This window comes from Calidris pugnax, unplaced genomic scaffold, assembly GCF_001431845.1.
Source record: "Calidris pugnax isolate Ruff unplaced genomic scaffold, ASM143184v1 scaffold46, whole genome shotgun sequence".
Lineage (NCBI taxonomy): Eukaryota > Metazoa > Chordata > Aves > Charadriiformes > Scolopacidae > Calidris > Calidris pugnax.
The window spans coordinates 586,323-603,308 of record NW_015090769.1 but is presented as its reverse complement, the minus strand read 5'-3'; the positions used below and the strand labels follow the sequence as shown (position 1 = coordinate 603,308).

The following is a 16,986-nucleotide window of genomic DNA, read 5'->3' as shown; positions in this document are numbered from 1 at the left end:
GTGACTCTCCATAAAGATGGACCTCTAGGAGAGACTGTCTTGGAATGTTATAACTGTGGATGTCGTAATGTGTTTCTCCTTGGCTTTATTCCAGCTAAGGCAGACTCCGTGGTGGTTCTGCTGTGCAGGTGAGAGAATGCCTTTATTGGTGTGATTATATTGACTCTATTGCTTTCATTTTGTACCAAAAATACACTTTATACTCTTAATTTTCCACCGTTTTTCTTACACTTACCTTTGCTTACACTTGTGTAATTTAATAATTTTTTTCAATATTTTGGTTGTGCAGGCAGCCATGTGCCAGTCAGAGCAGTTTAAAGGATATTAATTGGGACAGTTCACAGTGGCAGCCTCTTATCCAAGATCGCTGTTTCCTTTCGTGGCTGGTAAAGATTCCATCTGAGCAGGAACAGTTGAGAGCACGTCAGATTACAGCTCAACAGATCAACAAACTGGAAGAACTTTGGAAGGTATGTGCTGCTTTTCAAATATTGGATATTTTAGCAAGTGCTAATTTTGTGGTTTTGTGAAGGAGAAGGACAAAATTGTCTTAGCAACTCTAAGTCAGGGAATATACTTTAATCTCATGAGGTTTAAATGCAGCAGGTTTGACAAATAATGCAACTGGGAATTGATTGAAGGATTCAGAAGATCATCTATCAAAGTAGGAAGGTTTCATCCTTGGGTTCTCTAGCTCTGTTTGAGCTGCACTGTCCAGCAATCTGGAAGAAAACCAACAACTTTTCTTCCCTATATCAAGTCTTTCACTCGTATCTGGTTTATGTGATGACTGGCTGAGTAGGGAACTCTTAGTCCACGCCTGGTATTCAGTTACTGCTTTTTGAGATGTTTTTCTGTATATCCTTTAATGTATAACAAACCGGACTGGATGCGATGGTATTCAGTTACTGCTTTTTGAGATGTTTTTCTTTATATCCTTTAACGTATAACAAAGTGGACTGGGTGTGAGCAAGACATAATGTCTTGGTGTAGGTTTAACTGGTTATACCTTGAGATAACTTTCTGTAGTATTAAAACACATTAATCCTCTTGCATGGTGAGAGATTGTCAGTTGTTTATGCTTAGAATTTCAGAACAAAATGTTTGTGCTTTAAATTCTAGGAAAATCCATCTGCAACCCTTGAGGATTTAGAAAAGCCTGGTGTTGATGAAGAACCGCAGCATGTCCTGCTGAGATATGAAGATGCTTATCAATACCAGAACATATTTGGCCCTCTGGTCAAGCTTGAGGCTGACTATGACAAGAAACTCAAGGAGTCTCAGGTAACATGCTTGAAAATGTGCCTGTTTGAGGGGCCTTCTGACCAGTTCTCTGGTATCAAACACACGGTCACTGTTAACAGCACAGAAAGAAGGCTCAAGTGAAATAAATGTCTTCATTACAGTAGTGTTACATCACAGTAATTGCAGTACTAGTGGTGATGTGTGATAACAGGGAGAGAAAACAAAAATACCTGAACTGAGGTTGTAAAAAAAGAACTTGAAACACTTCCCTCTTCTGTGCATTCAAAGTTTATCTTTCCAAGAACCAGATTCTATTATGGAACTGTGCAACTTGGCCACCTTTAAGTTTATCTTTCCAAGAACCAGATTCTATTGTGGAACTGTGCAGCTTGGCCACCTTCTATGTTATCCTCATAACTTGCAGTTTCCTTTGTCAGTTGGAGTTTCCAGTCATATTGAGTTATATGAGGTCACATCAGCACTTAGTGAATGTTCTAAAGGTGGGGGGAGAGAATAGCACAGGTGGTGATTAGGACTTTGTTTCTCATGAGCTAAGTAACTCTTGTAGAACAGAATTATGTTCTGCAGATGGTGTGGACTCAGTCCATAAGAATAAATACAGATATTTGTCTATACTGTGACACTAGGCCAGTAGGCTTTGTATTTCTCTGATTTTGAAGTATAGGACAGTGGGGACTGTGGTAGTTGGCAAAGAGCTCTTTAAGAACCTAATAGATGTCTCTTCTTTACCATTAGACCCAAGACAACATCACAGTCAGATGGGACCTGGGCTTGAACAAGAAAAGAATTGCTTATTTCACTTTGCCAAAGACCGATTCAGGTAGGGACAGCTTGATTGTATGTTTTCTCTGGCTTTGGTTTTTTTCTTTAATGCCTGGTGAATAACATCAGTGTGTTAAGAGCTGTGATGATCCTGGGATATATGAGAGTACCATGAGTTTTTTGTGTTGGGAGATGTTCATTGGTGAATATTCTGAGAGCATTTTTTCCCTCCCTTTGTAGATATGCGTCTTATGCAAGGAGATGAGATCTGCTTGAGGTACAAAGGAGACCTGGCCCCTCTATGGAAAGGAATTGGTCACGTTATCAAAGTTCCTGATAGTATCCTTTACTTAGTGAGCCTTTGGGAAGGCTTAATTAAAGGCTGAAGTCTGAGAAATCTGTGAATTTCTACAAAAGTAATTTTGAGATCATTCTAATTTGTGGGGGGTCTGCTAAAAAAAAAAATCGGGGAAAATAAAATTCAAATTTTTACTATAGATTACTACTTAACGAGGTTCTACAGATTATGGTGATGAGATAGCCATCGAGCTGAGGAGCAGCGTTGGAGCGCCCGTGGAAGTTACTCACAACTTCCAAGTGGATTTTGTGTGGAAGTCTACTTCATTTGACAGGTATTGAGAAAGCACTTCAAAACTTGGCAAATAAGGGGTGCAGCTGGTCTGTAGACTTCCCTTTACCTTCGATGGGAATTGTTGGACAAGAAAAGATGTGGTGTTTCACAACACCAGCGATCGGAAATCTGAGGATGTCAAATGTATCAAGGCTATGAACACGATGGCTGCCTCGGAGAGGCTTAACTTAGTAGAAATTGAATTAATTTAAATGCCATCAAACTATCAATTTTTCTCACTTTGGAGGAATGCTTAAGATTTGTCACAAATCCATTAAGATAATGTGTAAACCAACAGGGGGAAGTTTACCTTCTGTTTAGTAATACTTGGAATGGAAGAAGAAAACTGTTTTGTAGTTCAGCTTCCTGAAGCTGCTCCGCCTGGAGGTGCTCTCTGATTTCAATTGACCCTCCAAAATTTTGAATCTGATGAATTTTGATGTCTGATTAACCTGTGTTACAAGAACACTTGGGGATAGTTACATTTGAGGTCATACTGATGTACTTCTTTTCCTGTCCTTCCCTCATTTCAGGATGCAGAGTGCTTTAAAAACATTTGCTGTGGATGAGACTTCAGTGTCTGGGTACATCTATCACAAACTGTTAGGTCATGAGGTAGAAGATGTAATTATTAAATGCCAGTTGCCAAAGCGCTTTACAGCACAAGGACTTCCTGATCTCAACCATTCTCAGGTAACCTCATCTCCTTTTTACTACAGGCAAAGAATATGATAAAGGATTTATGAAGAGAGGTTGAACAACTTTTTAACATCCTGTGTGTTGAATGCTAAATAGCAATAAAAATCTTTTTATAGGTTTATGCTGTGAAGACTGTCCTGCAGCGTCCTCTGAGCCTTATTCAGGGTCCCCCTGGTACCGGAAAAACAGTGACATCAGCCACAATCGTCTATCATTTGGCCAGACAGGGCAATGGGTAAGAACTATTATCTCTAAATCTTTATGAGGTTATTAATGGGCAAAGAATTAACTTGATTTTCAAAATGAAAATAATTTGTGTCATTGAATTAAAAAGATTCTCTAGAAGTACATCTTTCTGGGAAGACCTGTGCATATTTCAGAAAATTTTTAGGGGATATGTTGTAACACATGATCTTATTACAAGTCTAGTGGAAAAACATCTACAGTTCATTAAGACTGACTTGTTTTCTTTATTTTTTTCCAGGCCTGTGTTAGTCTGTGCTCCCAGTAATATAGCTGTAGATCAGTTGACTGAGAAGATCCATCAAACTGGACTGAAAGTGGTTCGTCTGTGCGCTAAAAGTCGTGAAGCAATTGACTCTCCTGTGTCCTTCTTGGCATTGCACAATCAGATCAGAAACATGGATAGGTAAGAAGTGCTTGAGGGTGCAGGGGAACAAAAAACCAACCAGCTTAAGTGTTGTGGTGGACACAACTAATCAACTGTGAGATGGTGACAACGTGTATTTGCTTGATGGGATAACTTTTTGGCTCTATGCATGTTTAGTTTTACAAATGAGTTCCACTGTAATCCTATCAGGTTGTTAATTAGGCTGTAAAGCAAAATTCCTCTTTTTTTTGCAGCATGCCAGAGCTTCAGAAACTGCAGCAGCTTAAAGATGAAACTGGAGAACTGTCATCTGCTGATGAGAAACGTTACCGTGCACTGAAACGCACAGCGGAGCGGGAATTGCTTATGGTAAGGTTCCACGGATCCTGGCAACTTAAATTAGTGCCTTCTCCCACTTGAGGCTTAGTTGCAACTTGCTGGTGGAGATCAGAGTACAATTTAACTTCTGGGGGGACTCCTAGAATGGTATTGGATACTCTTCTGTGTGGAAATGTCGATTAATTGGGGTTGTGTTTGTGTCTCAGAACGCAGACGTGATCTGCTGCACCTGTGTGGGAGCTGGGGATCCAAGACTTGCCAAAATGCAGTTCCGTTCCATTCTGATCGACGAAAGCACACAGGCCACTGAGCCAGAGTGCATGGTGCCAGTTGTCCTGGGAGCAAAACAGGTAGGAGACACTGCATTTCAGTAAAAAATTGAGCTTATAAACAGAGGAAGTAGCATCAAGCAGTAATGTTCATAGTGTAGGCACAAAGGGATAAAGAAAAACCCTTTCCTTTCGTGGAAGATGTTCCTGTACTGCAGATCTAACTGACTTTATTTTGTGTTAGGCCTGTTAGTTTTTTGTTTCCATGGAATAATCATTGCCTAAACATGTTGATCCTGTTGGAACAATGGGGAGACCAAGTAAGATTTTATTTGAAAATGATCAGCTGAGAAGCTAGTTGACACTAGAGCAATTTTGTTAGGCCTGTTAGTTTTTTGTTTCCATGGCATAATCATTGTCTCAACATGTCACCAAGCTGGTGCCCGTTGATCCATGTTGGAACAACGGGGAGACCAAGTAAGTTTTTATTTGAAAATGATCAGCCGAGAAGCTAGTTGACACTAGAGCAATTCTATAAGCCTTAAATTACATCTGAAGTTTATTACCAAGTCAGACCGATTAGTTCCTAATCAATTTTATAGTAGGATATTGCTGTTTCTAGCCAGTTTCAGAAAATAAAAACTCTACAAACTGTCTTTTCCACAGCTTATTCTCTCTAGCCAGTTTCAGAAAATAAAAACTCTACTCTTTTCCACAGCTTATTCTTGTGGGTGACCACTGCCAGCTGGGACCTGTTGTGATGTGTAAAAAGGCTGCCAAGGCTGGTCTGTCTCAGTCCCTCTTTGAGAGGCTGGTGGTGCTGGGCATCCGTCCCATCCGCCTGCAGGTGCAGTATCGCATGCACCCCGCGCTCAGCGCCTTCCCGTCCAACATCTTCTACGAGGGGTCACTCCAGAATGGAGTCACTGCAGGTGAGTGAGGAGCACTCCCACAAATGGCTTCCTTTTCCATTCATTAAGGCTCAAAGAAAGGATTCTTTAATCTCGATGAGTTGGTTAATGCATTCACTTAAAAAAAGAATTACCACCGCACTTAAAGTTTTGAGTCTTTAAGTTGCTTTGATATCAAAGTGAGTGTTCTAGCAAGTAAAGTGGTGCTGACTTTTTTTACTTGCTATTTTTGTGCTCTTCAGCGGATCGTGTGAAAAAAGGGTTTGATTTCCAGTGGCCACAGCCAGATAAGCCCATGTTTTTCTACGTTACACAAGGACAGGAGGAAATTGCCAGCTCGGGCACTTCTTACTTGAACAGGTAAACAAAATTGAACACTGATAGAACAACTCACTTAAAAATACTTTATCCCAGTGTATTTCAAATGGAACAGAGACTGTTAAATGAATCTGTTAATAATCCTGTGATGTGCCTTGGAGACAGTCACACTACATTGCCATACATTCCCAGGACAGACCGAATATTGAAGCATTTCTCTATCCTTCAGAATCCCTGCAGCAAAATCCATAGTATTGTGTATTCAGCCCGAGTTGTGGTCCCTTGCTGTGTGAATAAAGGTGTAACAGCTGAAGAAGGGCTTGTCTTTTCAAATCAGAATTACTTTCCATGCAGGTGGTAGCTGTGCCTCAAATGAGCCAGCCCACAGACCTCGAATGTGTCGTGTTCTGGGACACAGTACTTCAGTGCTGTTGATTCTGATGTTCTGCAGTAGTTCTTCTATATTAATATAATGGTTTTTCCTGTTAACACCTGTGATTGAAATGGCTCAGGTGCTTTTTTTAATAAAAGCTGACATCAAGGATAGCACAGGCTGAGCTGCATTTTGGAGTTGCTTTGCCTTAGGCTCCCCTTACAGTAAAGGAAGAGAAAAAAGCATCTCCAGTGGGAGCAGTTGAGACCTTAAGTGGGTTTGAATTGTTCTGTGGAGGTGCATGTTTTACTTTGCTGTTAGCATAGGGAGCACGGGACAACAATGTTCCTAATCCATGGGCTGAACTTGGGCCAGCAAGTAAACTATTTGCAGTTGGAAATGCTGATCAAGTTGCATTTTGAAGTCAGAATTCCAACACCTCCTGAAGCAGAATCCTAAATATTAGGTTTTGGGGTGGGTATGCGAAAGAGGTGGGAATTTAATTTTCTTTTTTCTGCACACTCCAATTGTTTTTCAAAGAGCGATCTTAAACCACTTTGCTCCTCTTGGTGATAGGCGTTTGTTCGTGTGCCTGGAAGGGAAACCAGACCAACTTCTGACAAATATCTGCTGTGATATTTTTAATCTTGGTCTGTTTCATGAACAGCATGTGTGAGACTGCAGCAGGCCAGATTGCGCACAAACAAATGGCACAATAGTTGGCTGACAGGGAGACTGGCATTAAAATCATTCTATATTTAAAACTTTAAGATAAAGCAACTGAAGGATCTGTTTGCACAGCAGGCTGGAACGTTTTTAGTGATCTCATTCAAAGTACACGTGTATATTTAACACCCCTAAGTAGTTCTGTTTCAGAAGGATGGCCACCATGAATTTTGCTGTTCCAGAAAACCTAGTTGTGTAGTTTTGAGAAGGTGGAGGTGTCATTTCTGTGGTGTTCTGAGACTTTTTTTTTGAGCTGTTGGCTTTTGCCTGTATTCCTCTGGCTGAGAAAATCCATGCATGGCTTAAGTCAGAGGTGACATGGTGATTAATGCTCCTGCAAAGCTTAAGCCAAATTAATCACAGTGTTTGAGTAGCACAGGGTAAAATTGATCCTTTTCTTGAAGTAGCCTTACTGACAAAGGGCTCGCACAGGATACATGATTCAGTTTTTCAGACCCCATTAACTTACAAAAAGTTAGACCTAGTGCCTTGATTCTCCTTAGATAAAGGTCTTTCTCTCTCTAGGACGGAAGCAGCCAACGTGGAGAAGATAACAACGGTGCCTTGATTCTCCTTAGATAAAGGTCTTTATCTCTCTCTAGGACGGAAGCGGCCAACGTGGAGAAGATAACAACAAAGCTGTTGAAAGCTGGTGCCAAACCAGATCAGATTGGCATTATTACTCCTTATGAAGGTCAAAGATCCTATCTGGTCCAGTACATGCAATTCAGTGGTTCCCTGCACACAAAGCTCTACCAGGTACAGAATCATTGCAGGGATGAGAACACTTGGATGCAGAGAAGCTAGAAATGTCAGATATTGTGAAACTTTGCAATATGTTCATTTTTAGTTCGCCTTCTTAGGCGTCAGTCTGTGTTTGTTCTTTAGTAATTTTTGTGTTTTTTACTTGATTGTGGTTAAAATAGACCAGGGAGGAGAGTTTAGGAGGAATCAAATACCAGCGAGTGTCAGGGGAGCAGTTGGCCAGATAAAGGAGAAAGCCTTGTTGAGGTCTGTGTTGAAAGGAAGGTTTCAGTGGGTCCATCCTCTGAGGAGTCGTTGAGGCACAGAAGGGAGAGGTCATTAGTGCTTGAGCTGTGGAAAAGCTTCAGTCAGTTTGTGTGTCTTAGATAAAAGCATCAAGCCAAGAGACGTGCAGGAAACCAAGCTCCATAAATCCTGATGGTCCTACGATTTATTTGCTTGGGAATATGTCCTCCCATCAGTGGAACTCCTCTACCAAACATTAAAATTAGTTGCTACAAACAAGGCGGTTGTATGTTTAATATAGTCTGTTTTGCAATATTGAGAACTTGGTCAGTGTTTTCACTGAAGGGAAACTTGGTGGAAATACTTTGACTTCTGCCAGGAATGATCTGTCCCTCTGATTCAGGTTTCTTGGTAGTTGGGAGCAGCTCTGCTAATTTGGAGCTGTCTTACTACGAAGTTTTGGGATAGTTGGGAGGCTTTTTGGCAGCATATCTAGAAAAGGGATGCTTTCCATAGTGCAAATGCCAGTTTTGGGGGAAATACGAGAACTCTAAAGCAGTGAACATAAAAGTAATTTGTCCTAAACTGAGACTGGCTGTTCTTCTTTCGGGAGATTTAGTGACCAGTGGAATTACCAAATCGTTAGTCATTACAAAAATAACATTTTTCTTAAATGATGGGAACTGCCAGTGCACTGCCAGTGCGTTTTGTAATGCCTGTTGGTAGCAGAACTGTTTTGCTTCCGTGATTTACGTGTTTTCCTCTGTTTCAGGAAGTGGAAATTGCAAGTGTGGATGCCTTCCAGGGACGGGAGAAGGACTTTATTATCCTTTCTTGCGTGAGGGCCAACGAACACCAAGGAATAGGGTTTCTGAATGACCCCAGGCGTCTTAATGTGGCTCTTACAAGAGCAAGGTAAAGTAAAAATGGGAAAATCTTTATTGTAGAGACCTAACTCCTTCTGCTAAAGCATGGATGCAGTCTGATTAACATAAGGTCTGTGTTTTGTGGGTAACAGGCCCGTTCCTCACTTGGTTTAAGGGAGCCATGAATGATTTCCACATTCCCTACCATTTACCAAGAGCAATCTCAACCTAATCATTGTTAATGTTTGACATCAGTAGTTTGTAGAAACTGCTGTGTGGTTCCCCTTTTGTTACAGAATTCTTCCCTTCATCAGCTTCTTTATCTCTTCCAACAACCTTTTTTTTTTACCATTTTGCTTCTCTGAAAATGGCTGGAGTCGGTACAATGGTGGCTTCCTTGGTTTCTGCAAGCCTTTAACCGGTGTGGTGTGGTGGTGGAGTAGCCAAACGTGTTTGGCCAAGCTGCAGAAGGAAGCTGGTGATTATTGAGAAACTGGCTGCAGCAATCTCCTCTCCAGTGTTTTGTCAGGCTACAGAAATCCTCTGCTGTAAACACAACAATTGCAACAGGGTCTTTCCTGCACCTACTGCTCGTTGCCTGGATTTACTGCAAAAGAGATCAACTTTGAGGCTGCTCTGACATTATTTAGCATGTAACATGGCTTTATTTTTAGTCAAAGTGAATTTTAGTTTGTCTGCTGTCGTACAGGTACGGAGTAATTATTGTTGGGAACCCGAAAGCTCTGTCTAAACAACCCCTTTGGAATCACCTGCTGAATTACTACAAGGAGCAGAAGGTTCTGGTGGAGGGACCACTGAATAACCTCCGGGAAAGCCTCATGCAGTTCAGCAAACCCCGCAAACTTGTCAATACCATCAACCCGGTAAGTCGAACCGCTCCCCTCTCTCAGAAGTTTGGGGCATGAAGCAATTAGGGTTTGATTGATCAATTATAAACGGATGGAATAAACAGTCACCCACGTAACCCCACACACCCATAACTCTGTGTTTTGGTTGGATCCCTCTGCATTAGTTGGGCAAGTAGGTCACTTCTTCAGCTGTTTCCAAGTCAAACATTTGCAAAAAAGCCCTTTTGGTGCTTTTTTTTTGGGGTCTTTATTTATGAGGGTTAACTTCTGAGGTGAATGAAACCTGAAGTAACTGTTTGTGTAGAAACAGCAAGCTCATTAGGCATGTGTACCTAATAGCATTGTATTTTAAATAATGCAGGTTGAGGATCACACTTAGTCCCTTAACATAAGTAGTTGTTGAAGGGGAAGGGGGAAGCTTGTCAGCCATCGCAGGACGGTGGTGGGAATGGAGCAAGGGAAGAACTATCATCAGAACCTCAAAATAGTCTGAAAAGTCATTAAATGTTTCATACTTTGAGATAAGGATTCTGCAGGCAGCCTTTCTTTTTTCTTGTTATCGTGGTGTAGTTGAAATAATTGGTTGTGTTCTGTGTATTAGAGTGAGTTGAGTTTCCTTAGCACTTGCAAAGCGTGTGTTATCTGTGGAGTTTTACTGGATTCTTACCCAAAATAACTTGTGTTGAAGTTGCAGTGCAATGTTTTCTGTGCAAAGGCTTTGTCTAACTCCTCTGATGCTTCCAGGGTGCCCGTTTCATGACCACTGCCATGTACGACGCGCGTGAGGCTATAATTCCAGGATCTGTCTACGACCGGAGCAGTCAAGGTAAGGGAAGCTACCAAAATTAATACCCCTATAGATTTTTGGGTATAGTGCCTTACAGACTTCACACTTTTAAATGTTTGAAGAGCCACTGCTGAAAAATACAGCATTTAAGAACTGAGACTGTTTGTGATGTGCCTGGATTTTGCTCTGTCTATAGAAGCCCCAACTTGGAGCAAGAGAAAAATGAGAGGGGGGGGGGGTGTGTTTCAATAATCTTAGAAGGTGCTGTAGAAGAACAACTGTGGGGATGAACATGTGTTAGATGGGTCTTGGAAACTTTCAAACGTGGAATGAACAGTGAAATAGAAATATTGGTGGTTCCAAGCTGACTTGCCCTGCTCACAAGTCCTCTCGTTATTGTCAAAAGCGGGAAAGTGAGTTGATTCTTAAATATTTGCGTAGAAGAACAACAGTGGGGATGAACGTGTGCTAGATGGGTCTTGGAAACTTTCAAACGTGGAATGAACAGTGAAATAGAAATATTGGTGGTTCCAAGCTGGTCCTATCTGACTTGCCCTGCTCACAAGTCCTCTCGTTACTGTCAAAAGCAGGAAAGTGAGTTGATTTTTAAATATTTGCTGTGTCTGAAGTCCCCGTGGCTTTCCCTCCCCTCCCCAGGGCGCCCGTCCAACATGTACTTCCAGACTCACGACCAGATTGGGATGATCAGTGCTGGCCCCAGCCACGTCACCGCCATGAACATTCCTATCCCCTTCAACCTCGTGATGCCACCCATGCCACCACCGGGATACTTTGGCCAGGCTAACGGACCAGCTGCAGGTACAGGGGTGAAATGGGACCAAAAAAACCCCATTTTTAGGTCTGAAGTGGGAGAATGGTCAAGTCTTGATAGAAACAGTTAATTCTTACACGTTTGTGTGTGTAAGACTTCTCACTGTTGGTTGGGATAAACGCTTTTCCAGGACGTGGGGCGCCCAAAGGCAAGACTGGTCGTGGTGGGCGCCAGAAAAACCGTTTTGGGATTCCTGGAACGAGTCAGTCAAACCTTCCCAACAGCCAAGCGAGCCAAGACGTGGTGTCCCAGCCCTTCTCCCAGGGTCCCCTGACCCAGGGGTATATCTCCATGAGTCAGCCATCGCAGATGAGTCAGCCTGGGCTCTCCCAGCCAGAACTATCCCAGGTGAGCACAACTCCCTGTACAGTCCACGCTCTTTCCGGGGTTTTATGATGGTGACCTGTGTGCGTGCACATCCTTGTTGCCTAGTACTGAGGGAAATGGAAACTAAAACCATTTTTCAATGACTCAGCCACAGCATTTCGTATTCCTCCACTTGGCTGAGTTTCTAAGTGCACTTGGGCACAAAAGTGAAATGCTGTGTGTGTATAGACTTCAGCTGGAGCTGTAACTCGGAACTGCTTGCCTGTTCAACAGCCAGCTATTCCAAAAACCTTGGGATTTGTGGAAATTCTGCAGCAAAACCAGTAGATTTTTTTAAAAAAACTCGAATCCCCCAGCAAAACAAAACCCCTGGGATTTTGTCTCTACCCTCTCTGCCGGGTGTTCCTCTGTGTAAGGGAGTGCTTGGGCTTGGTGAGCAGCCCCAGGCCTGACACACACTTTCGTTTCCAGGACAGTTACCTTGGTGATGAGTTTAAATCTCAGATTGACGTGGCGCTGTCACAGGACTCTACTTACCAGGGTGAACGTGCATATCAACATGGTGGAGTGACGGGACTGTCACAGTATTAGAGTGTAAGGCACCAGGGGGTCACCCCTCTGCTTCTTATTCTCTTGGTTTTTTTTTAAGTTCACAAACACATTATTTGTCTTAAGAGCCACATCCCTAATGCTGCTGTTTTGCTTTCTCGCCCTCAGGTTGAGGAAGAAGAGCTAAGCTTGTGTGGAGCTTAGTTCATCAGCATTTTATTCTGGGTAATAAAAAAAATAAAATAAAATGGATACCTGTTTTCCACTGCTAAAACTGAAGCACCACTGTGTGAGAGCAACAGGAGAAAGAAACCAACCAACGGAGAGGAGAAGAGAGAGAGAGAGAGAGAAAGGAGCGCGCGAGAGAGCCCACTGCTAGCTCACTGAGACAAGGAGACTGACCGGAGAGGAGAGAGAGCACCGACGGACTGGCTGGCGCCTCACTGGGAAAGCAACTCCCCCTGAAAATGAGTGGTCAGCCCAGTCCCTGCTCCCCCAGTCCAACAACGCTCGAGAGAAGGGCCTTAAAGCAGGTTTCACTTCATTCCATACTTCTCTTTGCGAGCAGGGCATTACTTTTCAGAGCAGATGGGGGAGAGGAAAACCCTCATCTCAGAGTTGTTCTCGTTTTAAAGGGGTACTATATTTTAGCAGTAACTGTTTACATTTTTAGAAGCAGAGTATCTGAGAGAGAGGGAGGGAGAGGGAGAAGTTCCCAAGTGACAGCCAGCCAAGCAGAAATCCAGCGGGACGTAGCTGATGCTCAACTCTGAGATGCAGGTTTTGTTGTCCAACACTGGCTCTGAAATCCTAGTGTCATCGTGTCGCCCACATTCTGAACGGGTCTTTCGTGACAAGGTGGTTTTTTTTAAGAGATTCTTTCCAAGGAGCACTGAATTTTTAGAAGTTTGTCTCTGAATTCTTAGTGGTGGACCTGGGAGATCCTTGTTCTGAGAAGCTTACAAAAAAGTTTATAAACAAAAAAAAAACTAAATTAGAGCACCAACCTTGAGAACTTTCAGTGTGATTAAAAGTTGCAGCAATCAGCCTCTTCTTCCTACATTGGATAGCAGTTAGAGTGAGAGGAGCCTGCGCGCTCGAGCAGGAGGAGGGTTTCAAAGTGTTTTCTGTATGCTTTAATTGGCTACTGTCTGGACTCTACTCTGTGAAAACAAAAAAAAAAAAACCAAAAAAAAAACCACAAAAAAAAAAAAAAACCAAGCCTTTCTGTAAGATGAACTTTGCGCTTGAAAAAAGGGGATGGGTTCCTGAGCCCTTCGGCCCTGGAGGAAGAGCTGCCAACGGGGCCTGCTTTACTCCCTCCCGCAGATCTTGGGGAAGAAGTAGTGGAACCTGGGGATTATATTGGTTTTGAAGTAAAGACTCTACAATGTTACCGAAGCAGGTTGGAAAAAAAAAATAAAAAAATAATTGGGACAAAAGCAGGCAGTTGTTGGAAGGTGGCCTCTGATGGCTGGGTATAATTAGAGATAATGGGTTAGGCTTTTGTGTGGCTTCTTCGGTGATTAATGCAGATGCTGAAAGATTTCAGGTGTTGCAAACCAAACCCGGAGCCCATTTTTTTTCAGGGAGTGGAGGGGGCTGTGCCATCCGTGCTGGCTCGAGAGAGAGCTGCAAGTCCTGAGAACAGCACGTTAAGAGAAGCCATCCAATTTCTAAGTTGTACCCATGTCTTAAGTCATATGGGAACACTGGGAGCATTTTATTTCTGTCTAAACCTTTTTAGAAACGGCGCAGAGAATTTCAAATTCCTACAGAATCCCATTTTTATCAGATCCCTAAATTAGCTGGACCTCTACCTCCTAATTGGCAAAGCTCAGTAGAGTGTGATTCACTAACCTCGGCGTTTTTAAAGTTGGAATTAAGTTAGCTTTATACTCAAAAGGGCTCCAAGTGTTTCTAGTCTTTTTTTTGGGGGGGGAACTCAGAATACCTCTCATATGAATGTACTTAAATGACATTTAAAAGCAAACAAGCAAACCAACCCCACGTTTTTTTGTAACTGGGGGGGAAAAAGCCCTTTCATGACTGTCCTTTCTGTAGATTGTTGACCCGCTTTCATAACCTGTATTTGCTGTAGTTTTTTCTGGAGTGTCTCTCCCCCAGCCCAGACCTGGTGTCGCTCCCCGGGAGTGAGCACACAAAGATGGAACCAGGTGTTGAAGAACCTTTAGTTCGACAACTGCAAAAAGAAAAATTAAAAAAAAAAAAAACACCCAAAACCAACAAAAAAACCCAAACCAAGAAACTTTCCAGAAATGAAAAAAAAAATAACCAAAACTAAACCATTCTTTTCTTACAAAAGAGAAAAAAAAAAAAAAGCCTCCAGAGTTTAGACTTCTAAAATGTGAAAGAATGGAGACACGGGCCACCTTCCTTCCTTGTAAGATGGACTGTTTTATTTATTAACATTGCCGAAGGGCTTTTTAATTTTGTTTTCCTTCCGTAGGCTGCGTAGTTGCATAGACTTTTCCCCATAGGTTGAAGCTGTAACCCCTCTGTGCGATGCAAATCCATCCAGTAACCCCCCTCGAAAAAAAAAATAACCAAAACTAAACCATTCTTTTCTTACAAAAGAGAAAAAAAAAAAAAAGCCTCCAGAGTTTAGACTTCTAAAATGTGAAAGAATGGAGACACGGGCCACCTTCCTTCCTTGTAAGATGGACTGTTTTATTTATTAACATTGCCGAAGGGCTTTTTAATTTTGTTTTCCTTCCGTAGGCTGCGTAGTTGCATAGACTTTTCCCCATAGGTTGAAGCTGTAACCCCTCTGTGCGATGCAAATCCATCCAGTAACCCCCCTCCTCTCCCCTTGCCCCCTTTAGTTCACGGCTGGGAATGCTTGCCTCTGCTTCGTGCTGGTTTTTTCCTTTGTAGCAGTTAAACTCTGAGTTTTATAAATCCAGACATCAGTGCTAGCACGGTGTTAACTCTTTTTTTTTTTTCTGATTTCTTCTTTTTTTTTTTTTGTCTGTTTGTTTTAAACTTGTTTGTCATCAATAAAAAAAAAAAAATAATTAATAAACAGCTCTTGCATTCAAGGTGGCCCCTCACTTTCAATGACGAAACCAGGCAACGTTCATTAAAACTTAGTCTGATTGTATAAACTTCCAAGTTTATTACTTTTTTTAAACACAGACTAGTACAAAAGTGTTGGGGGGGGTGCATAGCGTATGGGGGTAAGCGAATGAATTTAACAAATCTGTTAAATGCCCTTCCCTTTGAGCTACAGGAGGGGAAAGGGGGACTATTCTGAGCCCTGGGGGAGCTGATCCTAGAGGCGACCGGTCCCTCCTGGAAGATCATCTTCCTCCTTCTTGGATGTGGAAAATGTCATTTACCCTCAAAACAGGTAAAAGCAGGACCTGGCTGGGGTTTGGGGCTGCCCCAGGAGTGGTTCAGCTCCTCCAGGGCTGTCACCCCCTCTTTCCTTGTGGGGTGAGGGAGGGGGACAGTCCCCCTCCATGGGGGAGGAGATCCAGGTGAGCAGTCAGCCCTGCCCACTCCATGGTCAACGTACCAGCAGGGGTACAAAACCACTAATACTTCAAAGGTTTTAATGCTGCCCATCTTAAATTTGAAAGAAATGGCTCCTGCTTCCTCTAGTGAACCCTTAAAACATTTGGGTGCTTGAACTTGGTTCCAGCAGAGCTCCTGCTCCTCTGCTGGAGCACAACGGGGCTGCCCTGGACTTCAAGAACCACCCTGGGATGTGAAAATATTAGTGCACAACAAGGTTAAAGCGCTGGAGTTACCCCAAAATTGGGCTCCAGGGACGGGGCTGGGGGGTGTCAGGGAAAGCCCTGCCCCGGGGGGGACACACAGGGCACAGTTTGCTCTGCAGTGGTTAAACCTTTAGTGCTTCCCCAGAGGGAAAAGGTCCAGCTCAGCCTGGGAAATACTTCATCAGACCTTGAAGACAACACGATGTCAGTACAAAAACAGCAACCAAAAAAAAAACAAACAAGAACACCCCGCAAAAATAATCTATGCTACTGTGTCAGGTTCACATTTTAAAAAGAAAAAAAAAACAACAAAAAATTCAAGTCTAACAGATTCCTTTTCTGCTCCTGTATCAAACAGCCTCGGTCAGAGCTCGGCCCCTGCTGCTGCAATGGGCTGGGGCCCACAGCCAACCAAAAAAAACCCAAAAAACCACAAATAAACCAAAAATAACCCTAAAAAAAAAATAAAAATGCATGTGGTGCTTGACGTGCCAGGGCTGTCACGCTGCCGGTGCCTGATGCTCGGCCGCCCTCTGGCTCCTGCCCTGGGTCAGGCTGGTCCTGCTGCTGCCACCGGGGAGCAGGGGACACCCCCCTGGCTCATCCATTTGCAAATGAGGTCAATTAAATACCTCCTGGGAGGGAACAAGCACCCCCCCCCCCCCCCCCGGCTCGTCCATTTGCAAATGAGGTTAATTAAATACCACCTGGGAGGGAACGAGGTGTCACTGACTCCGCCAAAAAAAGCATCTCTCCACCAGCAAATACCCCAAGGCCCCCAGTTTGTTTGTGCCCCCTCCCCAGTCCCTTCTGGCCACCACCACTAACCCCACCATAAAAACCATCTCAGCCCTGAGACCCCCCCCCTCCTCGAGCTCCTCCAGGCCCCGCTGCCACCATGGGAAGGGGTTCAGTCATGGAGCTGTGACACCAGAGACCCCCCCGTCACCTCCTCCCAGCAGCGAGGAACCACCAAGCACCATCTCACCAAAAATAATGTCTTTTTTTTTCAAGGTGTCACTGACTCCGCCAAAAAAAGCATCTCTCCACCAGCAAATACCCCAAGGCCCCCAGTTTGTTTGTGTCCCCTCCCCAGTACCTTCTGGCCACCACCAC

At 43.2% G+C, this 16,986-nt stretch overlaps 1 protein-coding gene and 1 long non-coding RNA gene across 2 annotated transcripts in view; one reads left to right on the top strand and one right to left on the bottom strand.

Moving 5' to 3' along the window:
* The window catches only part of UPF1 (UPF1 regulator of nonsense transcripts homolog (yeast)), a 23,124-nt gene extending 8,739 nt beyond the window's left edge, over positions 1 to 14,385 (top strand). Inside the window, exons 5-25 of the mRNA XM_014938102.1 lie at positions 17 to 128; positions 290 to 470; positions 1,123 to 1,284; positions 2,002 to 2,086; positions 2,269 to 2,367; positions 2,552 to 2,660; positions 3,193 to 3,352; positions 3,475 to 3,593; positions 3,843 to 4,007; positions 4,223 to 4,337; positions 4,514 to 4,657; positions 5,295 to 5,508; positions 5,730 to 5,847; positions 7,507 to 7,663; positions 8,667 to 8,809; positions 9,470 to 9,644; positions 10,374 to 10,455; positions 11,074 to 11,235; positions 11,379 to 11,596; positions 12,047 to 12,169; positions 12,293 to 14,385. Of these exons, the coding sequence (XP_014793588.1) occupies positions 17 to 128; positions 290 to 470; positions 1,123 to 1,284; positions 2,002 to 2,086; positions 2,269 to 2,367; positions 2,552 to 2,660; positions 3,193 to 3,352; positions 3,475 to 3,593; positions 3,843 to 4,007; positions 4,223 to 4,337; positions 4,514 to 4,657; positions 5,295 to 5,508; positions 5,730 to 5,847; positions 7,507 to 7,663; positions 8,667 to 8,809; positions 9,470 to 9,644; positions 10,374 to 10,455; positions 11,074 to 11,235; positions 11,379 to 11,596; positions 12,047 to 12,166 (2,840 nt within the window). The 3' untranslated portion in view covers positions 12,167 to 12,169; positions 12,293 to 14,385. The remainder of the gene's footprint in view (positions 1 to 16; positions 129 to 289; positions 471 to 1,122; positions 1,285 to 2,001; positions 2,087 to 2,268; positions 2,368 to 2,551; positions 2,661 to 3,192; positions 3,353 to 3,474; positions 3,594 to 3,842; positions 4,008 to 4,222; positions 4,338 to 4,513; positions 4,658 to 5,294; positions 5,509 to 5,729; positions 5,848 to 7,506; positions 7,664 to 8,666; positions 8,810 to 9,469; positions 9,645 to 10,373; positions 10,456 to 11,073; positions 11,236 to 11,378; positions 11,597 to 12,046; positions 12,170 to 12,292) is intronic.
* A 409-nt stretch (positions 14,386 to 14,794) lies between these two features.
* On the bottom strand, positions 14,795 to 16,874 carry LOC106885849. The gene is made up of 2 exons (XR_001411516.1): positions 16,578 to 16,874; positions 14,795 to 16,505 (listed from the first exon to the last, which is right to left on the bottom strand). It is a non-coding gene; the product is annotated as an uncharacterized LOC106885849 (long non-coding RNA).
* Between the last annotated feature and the right edge of the window lie 112 nt (positions 16,875 to 16,986).